We start from the raw sequence: 19,410 nt of genomic DNA on the forward strand, positions 1-19,410 counted from the left end.
CATCGTGTTGCGGGTTATGTACACCCACCAGGACTGCAACACGATGCCTCTCACTCGACAATTATGCCGATTTTGCCAGACGTTTTCGAGTCTGCAACAATAAGTGAGGTTACGAGTGCACAAGACTCCGGCTATCTGACGCCTTTGTTCCCACCACATGTGCCCTCCCTCATTGACGGTACAGTTACCTCTTATGGATCTCCGTGCAGTGCGGGACCACTGGCGATTTCTGCAAAAGCTTCATTGGACAACCTACCACCGCCGGGACAACGATTTGCCATGCCACAATCCATGCAGTACCACGCGGATTCCTGACACGTGGCCGGAACTGCTTTGTTCACAGGTCAACCTCCTCAGTATCCAACCATGCCCGCACCTGCCTCGGTTAAGTATCAGCACATGCCTTCCTGCCTCAATACCTCAGCCTGCAACAGGAACAATAACTTGTTATCTCTGCCTGACCTCCATCTTCGTCCTACTGATACGCCTCAGTGTTTTGTGTCACCACATTCACCTTATCTGCACATCGTTTTGAGTGGAGTGACTACGAACAGTGAACATTAACACATTTCTGTCTGACGTTTGACATCATTTTGCACACTGGGCTTGTGGACAGCGGGCAGCAGTCGAGCTTCCGCTACTGTTCTCGGCACATCCCGATGCCTCATCCGCGTCGGTCTTCCATGACACGTCAATCCGCACACAAACGCGACGTGTTGAGCTTCCACAAATGCAACCGACACATTATAGTGTCACACCCACATCGGCATTCCGCGTTGCCACCCGACCAGCCATCGTCACCACATCCCCAGGAGTCACACTCTCGTGGAATACTACGGCAACAACAGCTTGTTTCAGGCAATGCCCCGAAGAATTCAACTCAACCTGTTCTTCCGAGCATTCTACAACACTTACCAATGCTGCCGCCGTTTAATCCCAACAGAGCAACAACCTGGTTCAAAATTGTGGAAGAAGTGTTCAACCATTACAAACTCGACGAGTCAGCCAGGTTTCTGTGTCGCATCACCCATCTGCATGACCAAGAGGACTTGATTGCTGACCTGGTCGACGCTCCGGACTCATCTACCTGGTACACTCTAGCCAAAGAGACAGTTCTATGTCGGCTTGCAAGCTCAACTGTGGCAGCAATACAGCAAGTGCTCCACGTCGAGCAACTAGGCAACGACAGACCTTCCCAACTCTGGAGATGGCTATGTGCCCTGGTCAGCAGTGAACTACTCTCTGACACAGCTCTCCCCGCCATCTGGTCAGATAAACTATCTCCTCATATCCGCTTTGCTCTGGCTCAGAGTCCTCCCAAACCTGTCGAACAAACAGTGACAATTGCTGACAAGTAACATGATGCATCACTGCCCTATTTCAAAACTGTGCTATTAATTCTACCATAATGTGTACTGACAGTTCCACAGGACCACATCCCTCTAACGCGGCAGCGTTTGACACTCGGCCGGACACGATTGCGCATGCGTGACGAGCCTCATGTGTTGCCAAACTGACAGCTCCTACCCCTACCCTCGCAGACGGCATCTCAAACTATGCAACTTTGGCTCCTGAGTGCCGCCGTGCGACTGCCACATACAACACAAACAGTGCACTCGCGCCTAGGGCTACGCCCGCGACCGTGCTGCCACAGGCCGCACCCTTGGACAATGGACTCACTAACGCTTCACGAGCTCTACCAAGCTCACCTGACCACGGTGCCACTGCTTCGGGCTGGCGGCTATCTTGTCACATTGACTCCTGGGACACTTCGCCACCTTGGCTCCCGTTGGATCCACCGAGTGGCTCCGAACACAACGACCACGTATCGCCTGCCCTGCCCGCCACACATTGTAAACAAACCACCTCCCGTGCTGTCAGCAACATTTCCGTCATCACCAACAGCACAGTTCACAAGCTTTGACTCACACCAGGCCCCCCAATCTCCAGTAAACCACGTCGACTTTGTCCCAAGCACATCTCTGACCTTAAAAAGCAGATTTCTGAACTTCTAAGCTCCAACGTCATTGAACCCTCTGCCAGTAGCTGGTCCACGCCAATACATATGACATCCAAGAAAAACAGGTCATGGCACATGTGCGGAGACTACCGTCGACTAAATTATGGACACCTACCCCATACCCAACATTGCCGACTTTACTAGTTCCCTCGCAGGTGCGACCAGGTTCTCTGTCATTGATTGCAAATGGGCCTACCACCAGATCCCCATGGTACCTGAAGACATTGAGAAGACAGCTATCACCACCCCAATTGAGTTATTTCAGTTTTGATTCATGCCCTTTGGTCTGAAAAACGCAACCCAGACCAGGCAATGTTTCATCAACGAAGTGCTATTCAAACTAAAATTCTGCTTTACATATCTTGATGACATTCTTATGTTCAGTTCCTCCATCGAGGACAACATCCGACATGTGCAAACTGTTATGAACACTCTTGTGGCAGCAGGCATCGAGACCAACCAGGACAAATTGCAGCTACATCAAACCGCTGTCACTTTACTTGGTTTTCGGGACTCTGCCGATGGCATTTCACCGCCCCCTGACAAATTACAAACAATACTAAACCTGCCCACACCTCCGTCATTCATAGAGCCCCGACACTTTCTGGGGACGGTTAGTTATTATCGCTGTCATCTACCTCGGGCTGCAGAGATTCAGGCTCCACAGACGTACGCCTTGGCAGGCACCAACACTTTTGGATCTCAGTCCGTTCCATGGACCCCTGCTATGACTGCCTATTTCACTGCCCTCAAAAATCTTCTTGCTGAGGCCTGCACCATCACACATCCTCATCCCAATGCGCAGCATTTCATCACCACAGACACAAGCGATACTGCCATCGGCACTGTCCTTAGCCAGACAGTCGACAGCCAAACTTCGCCTCTGCAATTCTTCTTGCGCAAGCTCACCAACGCACAACGGAAATATTCCGCGTTTGACAGGAAGTTGCTTGCGGTCTATGAAGCGATCAAGCATTTTAAAACTGACATTGAGGGACGCCCTTTCTATGTTTTAACAGACCACAAACCCTTGGCTGCGGCCGTTTCAAACCCGCCAGCTGACCCGCCTCTTCGCCGCTTCAGATACATGGACTTCATATCTCAGTTCACCACCAATGTCAGACACATAAAGGATGCTGACAATATTGTTGTTGATTTCCTTTCATGAGTTGACGCCGTTCATTCGCTGTTAGACTTCTCTGAACTGCCTAACCTCCAACCCGCTGACGAGGACACACAAAACTTGATTTCAGACTCTACCTCTTTACTACACTTCATCTGCACCACCTTCCCTGGCATTTCTGGTGACATCTGGTATGACAACAGTAAGGACACGTTACGCCCCCTCATCCGTACCACGCTCCATCGAGCTGTCTTCAACTCACTGCATAATTTAGCCCACCCCGGTGTTTGTGTGTCTGCCTGCCTCATAGCAGAGCGTTTTGTGTGGAGAAATGTCAACAAGTACTGCCAGCAATGGGCATGCTCCTGCATCACGTGCGAATGCTGCAAAGTACACAAGCACACTTCACCCCCCCTCAGCTCCTTTTTGATCCCTCCTGGGTGTTTCGAACATATTCACATTGTCATTGTCGGCCCTTTCCCCCCCTCTAACGACTTTCATTATGTTCTCTCTTCTCTCGACTGAACAACTCGCTGGGTCAAGGCTGTGCCCCTCCCCAATATCACAGCAAAAACTGTTGCTCGAGCTTTCATCGAATCATGGGTATCGCATTTCGGATGTCCAGCTATCATCATGACTGACCAGGGCGGACAATGTGAATTGCCCCTGTTCAATGAGATTTGTAACATTTGCGGCATCCAGCGCATCTGTACCATAGCATATCACCCACAAAGTAACGGGCTAGTGGAGTGCTGGCACCGCATTTTCAAGGCATCACTTCGATTCCATGTCTCTCTATGGACGGAGGCCCTTCCATTTGTGCTACATGGCATTCGTGTGATCTATAAGGAAGACCTCAAAGGCACAATAGCTGAGTTCATATACGGCAGAACATTGTCCTCCCTGGCGAACTTGTGAACCCTTCCGCTTCTCTCCCTCAGTCTGACTTAACTTCCTTCGTGGCCCGCGTCAGATGCCACTTCATCAACCTCCACATCCCTCCATCCGCCATCCATTCCCACCCTAAGGTTCACATCCCGAAATCTCTGGTCAACTGCGAGTACGTCATGCTCCGAGATGACACTGTCTGTGCTCCCCTCCAACATCCATATACCAGCCTGTACCGAGTTCTCTGGTGCTCAGCCAACACCTATGACATCCAGATAAAAGTTCAGCTGTTACAGTCTCTCTCAACAGACTTAAGCCTGCTCATGCCGAGCCTGCTTCTACCCCCCTTCAGGCCACGACCACGCCACTCAGTGTCGTGGCTCATGACGTTCCTACCACTCCCTCCACGTCGGACTTACACACTCGGTCGAGTGACTTCCAACTCCAATCGTCGAGCTCTTCTCTGGCCTCACCCTCTACTCCGGTCTCACACACTCCGTTGAGCTCCCCACGTCAATCTTACCTACGATCATGCCTTCACCGCTGAGCCCTTCACCGGGCCCTTCGCCTGCCTCACCCTGTCGAGGTTTCTCACGCCCCCCATCTTGAACGTGCCCTCACGCGAGGTGTTTGTGCCTGTTCTCCAGGACATAATCCATGAAATCTCCATAATACTATGCGATGATACACTGTTTGTCGTGTGTTTCCCTCCATCTGGTGCTCATGACACAACCTCAACCATTTCCTGCCACCTTGTGAAATGTGTTCCCCTCTTGCCGAATGATGACCTGGACATGCTTCGTGTGTTCAACACACCCACCGGACACATCATCATTATCGCTGCGTTCCTCCCACAAACCACTGGCCGACCTGTCTCCGCTCGACCAGCACGCCCAGTACGATGCCCGGCGCACTTCAACGACTTCCAGGTTTGGTGGCCAGACCTTCCGTCATGACACCTACCCACTCAGCTCCCCGACGATGCTGTCGAGCTGACTATGGTCCGGCTCCCACGGACCACCCCTGTCGACGCCGTAGTACACCTCCCCCTCCCCCTTCCCCCGGCCTGTCAAATGTACTCCGTAGTGCGGGGGGGGGGGGGGGTTGGGTCTATGTGGCGCCGATGGGGTCGACACCAGTATTTATCTAAGTATCATCTTTGAATTAAGCTAAACATCATCTTTGTGCAGTTCTGCCATTCAGTTCTGTGTAAGCCTTGTTTGTGTAAAGAGGTGAATAAATGAACTACTGTAAAATGGGAGTGTTTTTTGGTGAAACCATGCCAAACTTCCTCCTGAAGTCTGTCCACATCTCAAGTATGTGTCAGGTACAATACTGTAATACTCAGGATAAGTACAGGTAACTAGAGTCATAAACAGCTTTGAATGATGACATAATCGAGTAGCTTGAGAACCAAAATCAGTGTATGAAATCAGATGTGTACATCTTGTTATATTGTCTATACTAGTAAATGTCTTACACACTATTTACTAATTGTCCATACAAACTAACCTACATACAAAAGAGCCTAAATGATTTGTTTAAAACTTGAAAAAAACTACTGATTTTAAGTTACATAATGAATTGAGAAGTTAATTCCCCTACATGAAAGATATACATTTACGTATCTGTAGCAGTCTTTGCTAACAATTTACAAATCTCAGTCACAACAGTGATGTATTTATCAGATGCTTGAGTTAATTACCCAGCACCTACATCTCTTGCAAGTTGACTGGTCCAGCAGGGTGCACCCATACAGCATTATGGGGAGTGAATCTGCCCACATCTTTCAGTTTCCTCGCTAGAGTCCTCATTACACGCTCCAATGGATAGGTAACTTCCTGTCTGGCATTCACATCAAATCCTGAAACATTGTTTTGTGTACTAAATATGCTGTTCAATACCTTCTTCACATCACACGGCATATGCTCTTCCTATTAATTTTCCAGAATCAATTATGTGGGATTTATGTCAGTTGAGATTAAAAGTTGTTCACATATGGAACATTAATAAACAGAGTTAAAAACAATAATAATGGACTAATAAGGTATTACACACAGATTCCTGATTTTTACAGTACAAATTAAGAACATTGTCCCACATCAAGATTGTAAAAGGGTCTACTCATTTAGTCCCATGGCATATATGTATCAGATTCTAAACCACAAATCTATTACAGAACATAATTATATAGTGTATCATAGATTTTAACTCAGTCAGTAGATAAGACAAAACTCTAGAGATCATGTTATCTTATGTACTGAATACCGGACAAACAAAGCAAAATTATATAGTATTATGAATCTACAAACATAGTGAATATTGAAACTTCCTGGCAGATTAAAACTGTGTGCCGGACCCAGACTTGAACTCAGGACCTTTGCCTTTCACGGGCAAGTGTTCTACTGACTGAGCTACCCAAGCACGACTCACACCCTGTCCTCACAGCTTTACTTCTGCCAGTACCTCGTCTCCTACCTTCCAAACTTTACAGAAGCTCCCCTGAATATTTTCTTCTAGACTTGGGATCATTAACCATCCATTTTCATAGATCTAGTCCTCTATATTAAAAGTTAACAGTACTTGACATTTTACATACTTGCTTTGCTTACCATTAGCCCTTCTTATTTTTACATGTGCAGTGGACTTCTCCACAAAATTCTTTTTATACTACATCTTGTCCCTAAATTGTTCAGATATACCACAAATTGGGTTACCTATATCAGTCAAACAGTTTCCTTCCTGCAGATGAATCTTAATCATAATGTAAGGATATCCAAAATCTGAATCATCATTCCTGTTATTAGCCACTTCATCTAAAAGATCACTTTCATTTTCATCATATGCTATATCCACACTATCTTTACTGGGTTTTATCAACTTTACTGGTATCATAGCATTACTTTGGTTACTCAAGTTATCGGGTAAAGATTGAACACAACAAATGGATTCCATAGCAGAACCATCACTTATTACAAAAGGAACACAAAATATATTACTGTCAAAATTACACTTCCTGCTTAGATCTTATTTCACTTCATTCCACCAATTTGAATACAAATTTTGACTAACCACAGCTAACTTATTCCAGAATGCACATTTATGTATGTTGACATCAATCTGATCCCAAACACACTTCAAAAAATTTTCACCTTTATTCTCTAGGCTTACAGGTAACTCACCTTTACTATTTGGATCACTACTCTGCATGACGTTAATAAAAAAGTGCTTTGACTGGACTGATATTCCATGGCCCTCACTTACATCATCACTTATCTGTATGGTCAACATCACTCACAAATAATTCTGAAACTTCATTATTCTTAAACTCCACAAATAACTGGTACTCCTTAATGAAATTTGTCCTAAATAACATATCTCTTTTTCCGACAAACAGCTCAGTTCATACATACAATACCAGGAACAAAAATGATCTGCACAAGGACTTAAAACCACTTACTTTAGTTCAAAAAGGGGTCCACTACTCAGGAACACACATCTTCAATAATTTGCCAGCAAACATAAAAAATTTAGTTACAAATAAAGATCACTTTAAAAGGAGCCTGAAAGACTTACTCATGGCCAACTCCTTCTACTCCATTGATGCATTTTTTAATAGAAACAAATGATGTATTGTATATATTTATACTGTTAGTATTGTTATTTCAGTTTCTTTTCTTTTTTTTTTTTTTTTTTTTTTTTTTTTAAAAAAAAAGGTGATATGTTCCACATCCACGAGGATCTCCTCAACATGGATCTGTGGAACGAAAAACTAATCTAATCTAATCTAATCATCATCATCATCATCATTATCATCATCATATTCTTCCAAAATTACTTCATCAACAAACTTATTAACAACACAAGTCTCATTTCTATCAACACCTCCATTTATCTGCAATAAGCTAGCAGTCTCAGACTTATAAACGTCAGTTATTTCACAGCTCTGATTCATATTTGCATCAAAAATACCATCTAAGTCAGATCCAATACAGTCATTACCTGTTTTACGTACATCAATAACACTGTTTCCTGACCAGTTGAAGAAATCACTAGTACATAGTACATCAAAATTCTCAATACTCTCATTCTGATTTGTGATTAGTATCTACATCACTATAATTAAACATAGTATCCCAAAACGTTTGATCAAAACATAAATGAGAAATCTGATATTCCTTCTATTCAACTTCAGATACCTGTGCCACATTAAGAACACTGTTATTATTGTCTAATTGCAAGTGTTAATTTGGGGCCCTGTATTTGTGTTTTCTAGCCCCAAAACTGTGGACATTCATTGAGGTGGACTGCTGTTTCCTGAATATTTACCACTATGATTGTTTCTCCTATTAAATTGCCCATGGTTATCCCCATTATTCGTATTCTGCTGATGTTCAAAATTTCTTTCTCTATTAACATTTTGACCCTGATAGATGTTACCATTATCTCTGATTCTGTGGTCATTGCCATTGTGATCTCTTATCATTTTGATTGTTATGGTACATACTTCTTTCTACTGTGAGCCCGTCAACATACCACAAAAATTGTTTAAGGCAGTCATCAGGTCCATGTACTAAATCTCACTGCAACCTTTCTGGTAATCTTATTTTGAGTGTGTCAATCATTGTCATTGCATCAAATGGTTTGTCAAGGTGTGTTAATTTCTTAAGTTGATTCTTACAAAATTCTTTCAGAGTACTGTCCCTATTCCTATAGTAATTAGGACCATTCAGAAATTCACTTTTAATTCTCCCCTGTTCAGAGTCCATCCATTCTTCCGAAACTTTGATATGTATCCCACTGACTTAAATTTAGATTTATCCAAGACAGAGCTTTGCCTTCAAGACATCTTTTAACAAATTTAATGTTTTGATCATCCCTCATGCCTGACACAAAACTATCTCTACAGTGCTTCAGAAAATCCACTGGATGTAAATTGTCTGCTGGAAAACTTTAGATTGGAGTGTTTGAATACTGATTTTTGCGAATACAATTTTTCTGAACTAAAATGTTTTCATCTAAAACTGTTCACATTAGTTTGCATACTGTTGTTAACATATCAAATTTTTTGACCTAAACTACTAAGGTTCTGTTTCATTTTTTTTGCTACAGCCTTCTGTACAACACTGATGTCATTTATATTCTTCTTCTGATTCGCAGCCTTGGCAATAAACTCATTTTCCAGAACAATAAATTTGTTTTCACAGGAAAGAAATGCAGTGGCACAATAATGTTGACTGGTGAGGGTACCATAGTCCAAGATTTAGAGTTGCTGGGTGCATTATGTGTTCCAGCCTCAAGCAATATGAAGGTACATCCAAACTGTCAAATATGATCATTTTTGTGGGTCAGGTGCTACGGTATGCAGAGGCATGGGTGTACTGATCTCCAAATTTTTGCACATAGTACACTCACTGCTCAGCACTATTGTGTTACTGTACTCCTTCCCAATGCTCTTTTTTCCAAGGGTGCAGTCATCCCTGACTTCATTTTCCTCTATGAAAAAGCATGACCACACAGAAATGCACAGGTGGAGAATTGATTGAGATGAGTTAATATTCAATGAATAGATTGGCTTGCCCATTATCCCAACTTAAGACCCATCGAGAATATGTAGGAAGTGCTGGGGACATATATTGCAGCATATCCTCATGAACCAGTGATCATCCCTCAGTTGTCAGCTGCACTGGTGGAGGAATGGGACACAGTGCCACAAGAGCTCCTTATCAAACTTGTGGACAGCATGGGAGCACATTGCAGAGCATACATTGCCACCCTTGGTGTTCACATACCATAGTAAGACCTGTGTACCGTCTTTTGTAATGTTCAGGGGACTGTCATAAATTACAGTGACTTCAGTGTAGTTCTTGTCTTTGAATAAAAGTATCGTTTCTGATTATTTCATTGAGTATGTCTTTCAGTTACCTTGTGTACTATTCTGTAACAGTTCTTTCTATGTATGATCCAAGTTTCATTGAACAATATAATGCAATGTATAGATGCTACTCACCATATAGTGGAGACGCTAAGTCACAGTGTAGCAAAGATGCGGAGTCACAAAAAGGCACAACAAAAAGACTGTCATAAATTTAGCTTTCAGCCAACAAGGCCTTTGCCAAAAATAGAAAATATACTCACATGCACATGTTCACATGAATGCAACTCTCACACACAGACACATGACCACAGTCTCTGACAGCTGGAGCCATGTGTGGGTGATTTGTGTTTGTGTGAGTGTGTGCATGTTTGTATGTTGTCTATTTTTGACAATTACCTTGTTGGGCAAAAGCTAACTTTCTGACAGACTTTTTGTTGTGCCTTTCTGTGACTCTGGCTCTGAGCACTATGGGACTCAACTGCTGAGGTCATTAGTCCCCTAGAACGTAGAACTAGTTAAACCTAACTAACCTAAGGACATCACAAACACCCACGCCCGAGGCAGGATTCGAACCTGCGACCGTAGTGGTCTTGCGGTTCCAGACTGCAGCGCCTTTAACCGCACGGCCACTTCGGCCGGCTTCTGTGACTCTGCATCTCTGCTACACTGAAGAGACAAAGAATCTGGTTCAACTGTCTAACATTGTGTAGGGCCCCCCACGAGCAATCAGAAGTGCTGCAACATGATGTGGCATGGACTCAACTGATGCCTGAAACTGTACTGGAGGGAAGTGACACTATAAATCCTGCAGGGCTGTCCATAAATTCATAAGAGTGTGGGGGGTAGAGATCTCTGCTGAACAGCACGTTGCAACGCATCCCAGATATGCTGAGTAATGTTCATGTCTGGGGTGTTTGGTGGCCCGTAGAAGTGTTTAAACTCAGAAGACTGTTCCTGGAGCCGCTCTGTAGCAATTCTGAATGTGTGGGGTTTTGCATTGCCTTGCTGGAATTACGCAGGTCCATTGGAATGCATAATTGACATGAATAGATCCAGGTGATCAGACAGGATGCTTACGTACATGTCACCTGACAGAGTCATATCTAGATGTCAGTCAGTCAGCTTGAATAGTCCCCTACTGACATGCAGGGGCCATAAGTTCATGAGGTTGTCTCCACAACCATACACATCCATCTGCTCGATACAATTTGAAATGAGACTCGTCTGACCAGGCAATAAGTTTCCAGTCACAGTCCAATGCCACTGCTAACGAGTACAGGCAAGGCATAAAGTTTTATGTTATGTAGTCATCAAGCATACACAAGTGGGCCCTCAGCTCTGAAAGCCCATATCGGTGATGTTTTATAGAATGATTTGCCCACCAATACTTGCTGATGGCCCAGCATTGAAATCTGGAGCAATTAGCTGAAGGGTTGTAGTTCTGTCAGATTGAATGATTCTCTTCGGTCATTGTTGGTCCTGTTCTTGTAGGATCTTTTTCTGGCTGCAGTGATGTCGAAGATTTGATGTTTTACCAGTTTCCTGGTATTCATGGTACATTCGTGAAATGAAGTGGGTGTATTGGAAAATCCCCACTTCATTGCCACCTTGGAGATGCTACGTCCCTTCACTCATGTGATGACTATAACACCACATTCACATGAATAGATCCAGGTGATCAGACAGGATGCTTACGTACATGTAGCAGCCATTGTAGCAGCAGCAACCAATCTAACTATTCCGCCAGATGCTTGTTGTCTTCTATAGCCGCTGCTGACAGCAGAACCTTATTCTGCCTGTTTACATATCTCTGTATTTGAATAGGCATGTCTGTACCAGTTTCTTTGGTGCTTCAATGTATATGGTGGGTAGCAACCATCATTTTCATTATACTGTTTCATTCCATACTGGATTTTCCAAGTTTCATTGAGCTACATTACTTGGCAGTGATGCATAACGCGAAATTTACTTTTGTCCTTAAGTCTGGCATACCGATGTATAGTAATCTTTATCGTAACACATTTCATATTCATGGGGACTAATCACTGTATGTATCCATGAAACATGCAATAAATAAATATGTAAATCAGACATCAAGTACCAGCTATCTCTTTGTAGTCATAACATGATGTCTTGTTTATCTAATATCTTAGCGATCCATAAAACAACGTTTGCAAATTTCTTCTCTGTTGCAACTGTACACCTCTGTAACAAACTACACGGCACTCTGTGCTCAATTCAGTATCCTATTGCATCTAAGAAAAAGCCTGAAGCTCTCCCTTTCATTAACCACAGAACCAACAGAAAATTGTTGTAGGGCCAGTTTCTCTCTGTTAAATAGTAAGGCAAATGCTCTTATCTTCTAATAGTTACTCTACTTACACTTCTTTCAGTCAGTTACATCATTTTCTTTCCCTCAGTCCCCATTTCTTATGTTTTTCTGTCATATCTCTCTTTCGTTACCTCTCCCTCTTGTTTCACATCAATTGATGCCACTGCCACCAGCTTAAACTCTGTCTGTATTTTGTCTTTGTTGTTCTACTTTTCGTGAATTAATGTAAACTTTGTGTTTTTTATGGTGGTTGTAATTTACTGGTAACTATTTATTTACAACTTGTAGAAAATAGATACACATTCCAAAGTTTTGCCATCCTTCAAAGTAGTCACCAGCATTGTGTATAACTTGTTGCCAATGATGTGGAAGTCGTAGGATAGCCCTAGCAGGGCCAGTAATGTTCATAGTTTCAGTGGAGTGGTCTATTGGCTGACTGATCTCTGTAACAGTTCTGTAGTGTGTGCCACAAAGTACTCCCTTCAATTTAGGAATCAAGGGCTTAAGTCTGGTGGATGTTGCAGCAATTCGCAACTCATGCCATATGTGTCCGAGCATTGACCTGCAAAATAATGGGAGAGGGGGGGGGGGGTTCTGCATAAAGCATCACTGCTTCTTTCTCTCAGATATTCGTTTCTGGAACACTGCCTGTGAACATATTAGAGAAAGAAGTGGTGACACTTTCTGCAGGTCCTGCCACCATTTTGTATGACAATGCTCAGGTACATATCGCACAACTTATGAGTGATTTGTTCAATCCATGGAGATGGGAAGTGCTATGCCACCCATCACAATCCCCTGAGTTTCCCTTTTGACTTCAATTTCATTCCCAAATTGAAGGAAGCACTTCATGGCATTTGCTTCAGAACTGTTAGAGAGGTTCCTTGGGCAATAGATAACTCCATTTGAATTATCAACACAACTGGCACTGCTAAAGGTATCCTACAACTTACACATTGCTGACAAGTTATACATGATGCAGGTGACTACTTTGAAGGACAGTAAAGCCTTAGAACATGTAACTATTCTGTATAAGCTGTAAATAAATTGTTGCCAACCATTATACTATAACTACTACTGTGTCCACTGTCTGTCTTATAGTTACTTCTATGTGTAATGTCTCGTATTAAATGTAAGACTTCCTATAACAAGTGTGTTGTGATGAACATCTTGTAAAACACATAGAATACCTGGTTACCTAGCCAGGATAAATAAATCAGTAAATAAAAAATAAATAACAAAGCCATGGGACACTTATCAAAGAAATATCTTTCAAATTAATTGCAGAACACATTAATAAACCCATGTGTTTATGTAGCATAGAAGAATTCTCTGAAAGTAGTACACAAAAAATGTAACCTATAAAAACTAAAATAAAGTTGTATTCTTTTACTGCTACTTTGCAATGCATTACATAAAACTAATTGTTGACTAATAACTAATAAAAATATTCTCTTCAATTGTAAGTACCTGCTACCTCATTCCTGAAATATTAACAACTGCCAACTCACAGTTAGGATACTTACCAATAAACATTATTCTTAGTAGCAGCATTCAGCTACAAATCAAGGAAGACTCAAATTTACAATTTTTCTGATGTAAATACCAGGTGATCAGAAAGTCAGTATAAATTTGAAAACTTAATAAACCACAGAATAATGTAGATAGAGAGGTAAAAATTGACATACATGCTTGGAATGACATGGGGTTTTATTAGAACAAAAACAGAATAATGTAGATAGAGAGGTAAAAATTGACATACATGCTTGGAATGACATGGGGTTTTATTAGAACCAAAAAAATAAACAAAGTATTGCTCGCTTGAAAGATCTGTTGCGTGTGTCATTTGGTGATGATTGTGTGCTCACCCACCACTTTTGTAATGCTTGGCCTCCCAGGTCTGTGCAGTTATTGGCTTTGGGGTTACCTGAAGTTGCAAGTGTATCGTGATTGACCGACATCTCTAGGGATTCTGAAAGACAGCATCCAACGCCAATGCCTCACCATAACTCCAGACATGCTTTACAGTGCTGTTCACAACATTATTCCTCAACTACAGCTATTGTCGATGAATGATGGTGGACATATTGAGCATTTTCTGTAAAGAACATCATCTTTGCTTTGTCTTACTTTGTTATGCTAATTATTGCTATTCTGATCAGATGAAGCGCCATCTGTAGGAAATTTTTTGAACGTTTGTATTTTTTTGGTTCTAATAAAACCCCATGTCATTCGAAGCATGTGTGTCAATTTGTACCTCTCTATCTACATTAGTCCATGATTTATTCAGTTTTCAAATTTATACTGACTTTTTGATCACCCGGTATTTCTGATTGCACTTCAGTTTGAGAAATCACATGATGGTTGGCATTTATATGTCATATCAACAAATTGAGTGTGGAAGCAGCCCATACAAAAATCTCAATGTGCAAGGCATGGTTTACGATTGTGTGAATGTTTGCTGTGGTCAGTTGAAGGTAACTGCCCCCTGTGAGGGAGCTATATTACACACAGGTGTGATTGGCCTGGTTGGCTGCATCACACAATTGGCATGGCATAGCTGCTGCGAGTCACTGTTGGAGGTATTGTTAAGTGTGGCATTATACATTTTTGGTTCTGCAAAACAGTAAAAATCTTGTCTGCCAATATTAATTTGCTTTACAGTGATTTGTGTTCTTGCACAATTGTGCTTGATGTGGGAACTCTACAATCGACAAAGTGTGTGTTCAGGCATGAGGTTAATATCCATCACTGTATGTAACTGGCACCAAGGCTGTGAAGGCATCCTGTAGCTCAGACATTCATCGTAGATGACTGCCGGCCGGAGTGGCCGAGCGGTTAAAGGCGCTACAGTCTGGAACCGCACGACCGCTACGGTCGCATGTTCGAATCCTGCCTCGGGCATGGCTGTGTGTGATGTCCTTAGGTTAGTTAGGTTTAAGTAGTTCTAAGTTCTAGGGGACTTATGACCACAGCAGTTGAGTCCCATAGTGCTCAGAGCCATTTGAACCATAGATGACTTGTTTTACTTGCTTCTCTGGTATTTGTGAAAGGCACTAATCTAGTGCAAACTTTGTGGTGTTTTGTTTATTGCTCTCTGCAGGAGACAGAGCCAGATTATATCACTGATTATGTCTGCATGATTGCCAAGAGCCTGAGCAAAGTGACAAATTTTGAATTGTCATCCAAGAGGCCATGGGTGGTCAGAATGCCCTCAGTAATCAAGAACCACATCACAGGTTGGTGTGGACAGAATGGAGGCAGCATAAGTTGTGAACTGAAATGGGTGGTGGAGTTGTTGATCTGTGGTTGCGCTGATGGGCAGGACAATGTACAGCGAGCCACAACAGATTAGTTCACAGTCCATATGTGGTTCAGGTATAAGTTCAGTATCAATGTCCAGAAACATTTCAGCTGGTTGAACAATGTGATGTGGGACAAACATTTTTATCGCAGTTGAATGTATGGAGGTAGACATATCAGTGTCAATGGACGTTCAAGTATTTGCATGTCCAAGAAGCTGATGTGCAGTATTGGAATAATATGTGCACAGAGTAAAGTACAGAATAAAATCACCCAATAGACTGTCTGTTGAGATACATAAGCAGCATTGTCAGCATTGTTAACACTGCACTGAGAATGATAATTTTCCTGCTTGTGACGTGCTAAACACATCCATACAAAAGTATACAAAAGTGACTTTCTCATTTTAGAAATTGGGGGTGTATGACAGTTACAAGATAGTTCCATTCTTGGTATGTAGTATTCAATCTAGGGACATAGAAGCATTCAGATGAGGTGTACATGGTCTTCAGGGGTCACCAATGTGGATTTTATCCATGGGATGGGATAAAGGTAAAATATTGTAATGACACAGTAATGTATAACTTGCACTTTATTCTATAATTCGACATGGGGCAAATAGAAGTCTAAGTTCACATCAGCCATAATGCACAATGAATCATAGTTCCTCAGATATTTCAGGCATGGCTGCTTTTACTAGTGAAAGAGTTTCCTCTCTGCAGCAGCTGCTCTCACTATCAGAGTCCACACAAATCAAATGATGCAGTTCAAACAACAAAATAAACAAAATGAAAACAAAACGCTTATTTAAGTTAAGGCTAGGAGTCCTTCTGATGCACTTTAAATTAGTAGTGTTACATCTTTTTATTACAATTGTTCCTTTTGTAATTGTCACAATTTACTACAATACTGAAGCTTTTTATGATGTGGTAGATGATAACATTACTCAACAATTACCTGTTTTTTTTTCTCTTCTTTCCCCACTGAAAACAATAATTTCAGCTTTTTGGATGTTTCTCTCATTGTCTTCTGAGATGTACGTTTTTCTGTGTTTGAATCCATATCCAGATTTATCAATATTGCCAAATATTCATTTCCTAATAGATGATGCTGATATGTGTATCTTTCATTGATTTGGAACTGCGACATTTTTCAGTTTCAAACTTGTCAATGAAGTGTGCAATAAAATGATTGTGCTCATGTTATCAGATTGCAGTGGGGTCTCTGTGGAAAATAATATAAGAAATACAGTTATTTTACTATTGTAAATATTGTCAATAACATTATTTTTGTAGTCTTTTGCTCTTGAGATATAATTTAATATTTTGTGGTACTATCCTAAAAATCATTTTGGTTTTGTGACAGAATGTGGTGCTAGCAGTGATCCATGCTCAGGTTGTTATGCAGGAGAAAAGCCCTTCTCTGAAGTGGAAACACAGGCATTTAGGGCTTATGTCATGTCAATTAGAGATCGCCTTAAGCTCTACCTTACATTTCATAGCTATGGGCCTGTAAGTACAAGTTTTATTTAAATGCAACACATAAAATAAGGAAAAGCAATCACTGATGTATAGTGGACTTACATTTGGAATATACAAGCACATAATGGAAAAGAATAACCACATTATCTTTCAAGCTCTTACTCTTTTTCTAGCAAGAGTATGCACATTCACACACATAACCACACTGAGACTAAACTGTATCCTCTCAAGACATATCCTGTGCTCTCACAATCCCACTGCCCTTTTTTCCTTCTCTCTTCTGTTCACACCACTCCTTCCCCAGATAGATCATTACTGCCTTCTCCCACAACTCTGCCCCCCCCCCTCTCTTTCTCTTCCTTGATCCCTCCTTCCCACCTTTTTCCTCTCTCTCTTCTCTCTCCCCCCTCTCTTCCCCTTGTTCTATCCTCCTCGCTTCCAGTTTTTACTCCTCTTCCTTCCTCTGTCCCCTTCGTATCTCTCTCTTCATCTCCACTTCCTCTCTTTCCTCCTCCCTTCCCCTCTGCCTCTCTTTTATGTCTCTTATATGCTCTACTCCTTGGAAATGGAAATGAAATGATTGTATGGCATTATTGACCAGGAGACCCTGTCCAGGGATGTTCAGTTGCCAAGTGCAAGTGTTATTGCAGTCGACACCACATTGGGCACTCGTGTGCCAGTGATGAGCACGAAATGATGATGAGGACAACACAACACCCAGTCCACGAGTGGAGAAAATTTCCAACCCATCCAGGAATCAAACCCAGGCCCACTGCATGAGAGGCAAGCACGTTACCATTCAGCTTAGAGGCAGACTCTGTTCTCTGAACTCCTTTCACCTTGTTGTGCAACTACTGAGTCATCTGGTGAAAGACCTGACACTGTCCCACTATGGCTTCCTTGCCTCATGTATACTTCATTATTTCCACTCCATCTCCACTAGTTCAGGCAATGGCTCTCAATAATTGATGATAATGTGTCTCACCATAGCTATGGTTGTGTTAATTTGAATGTCTGTATAGTTGTGTGTGTGTGTGTGTGTGTGTGTGTAAGTGAATGTGAATACGTTTACTAGAAAAACCACAACAGCTCTAAAGTTAGTGTGAATACTGTTTCCTGTTATGTGTGTCTATGCACTACACATCAGTCTGCTTGTAGGTGTGTGGTTGCTTTCCGCTATGTTATGTATTGTCCCATCCAGGAATTTCCATTATACAGGGTGATTCAAAAAGAATACCACAACTTTAGGAATTTAAAACTCTGCAACGACAAAAGGCAGAGCTAAGCACTATCTGTCGGCGAATTAAGGGAGCTATAAAGTTTCATTTAGTTGTACATTTGTTCGCTTGAGGCGCTGTTGACTAGGTGTCAGCGTCAGTTGATGCTAAGATGGCGACCGCTCAACAGAAAGCTTTTTGTGTTATTGAGTACGGCAGAAGCGAATCGACGACAGTTGTTCAGCGTGCATTTCGAATGAAGTATGGTGTTAAACCTCCTGATAGGTGGTGTATTAAACGTTGGTATAAACAGTTTACAGAGAATGGGTGTTTGTGCAAAGGGAAAAGTTCTGGACGGCCGAGAACGAGTGATGAAAATGTAGCACGCATCCAGCAAGCATTTGTTCGCAGCCCAGGAAAATCGACTCGCAGAGCTAGCAGAGAGCTGCAAATTCCACAATCAACTGTATGGAGAGTCCTACGAAAAAGGTTAGTTATGAAACATTATCGTCTGAAATTGGTTCAAGCACTGTCTGCAGCTGATAAGATTAAAAGAATCGATTTCTGTGATTTTATCCGTGCTCAAATGGAAACAGATGAATCTTTCGTTTCAAAGATTGTGTTTAGTGATGAAGCAACTTTCCACACTAACGGGAAAGTCAACCGTCACAATGTCTGTATATGGGGCACTGAGAATCCGCGGGAAACAACTCAGTATGAACGTGATTCGCCTAAGGTGAACGTTTTCTGTGCCATTTCAGCCAATAAAGTTTTTGGTCCCTTTTTCTTCGAAGGTGCTACTGTAACTGGACTACAGTATCTGGAGATGTTAGAGAATTGGCTGTTCCCTCAGCTCGAACAAGAAGCACAACAATTCATATTTCAGCAGGATGGAGCGCCACCACATTGGCACTTATCTGTCCGTAACTACCTGAACATCAACTACCCGAGGCGATGGATCGGCCGCCAGGCAGCCCGTGACAGAGCACTTCATCACTGGCCTCCAAGAAGCCCTGATCTTAGCCCCTGCGATTTTTTCTTATGGGGGTATGTTAAGGATATGGTGTTTTGGCCACCTCTCCCAGCCACCATTGATGATTTGAAACGAGAAATAACAGCAGCTATCCAAACTGTTACCCCTGATATGCTACAGAGAGTGTGGAACGAG

General features: G+C 42.3%; 1 protein-coding gene across 1 annotated transcript in view; it reads left to right on the forward strand.

The window, feature by feature from the left end:
* The window catches only part of LOC126202932 (carboxypeptidase B-like), a 278,801-nt gene that overhangs the window by 117,451 nt on the left and 141,940 nt on the right, over positions 1–19,410 (forward strand). Inside the window, exon 4 of the mRNA XM_049937068.1 lies at positions 16,910–17,055. Coding sequence (XP_049793025.1) covers positions 16,910–17,055 — 146 coding nt within the window. The remainder of the gene's footprint in view (positions 1–16,909; positions 17,056–19,410) is intronic.

The sequence above is a fragment of the Schistocerca nitens genome, chromosome 1 (genome assembly GCF_023898315.1).
Source record: "Schistocerca nitens isolate TAMUIC-IGC-003100 chromosome 1, iqSchNite1.1, whole genome shotgun sequence".
Classification (NCBI taxonomy): Eukaryota; Metazoa; Arthropoda; class Insecta; order Orthoptera; family Acrididae; genus Schistocerca; species Schistocerca nitens.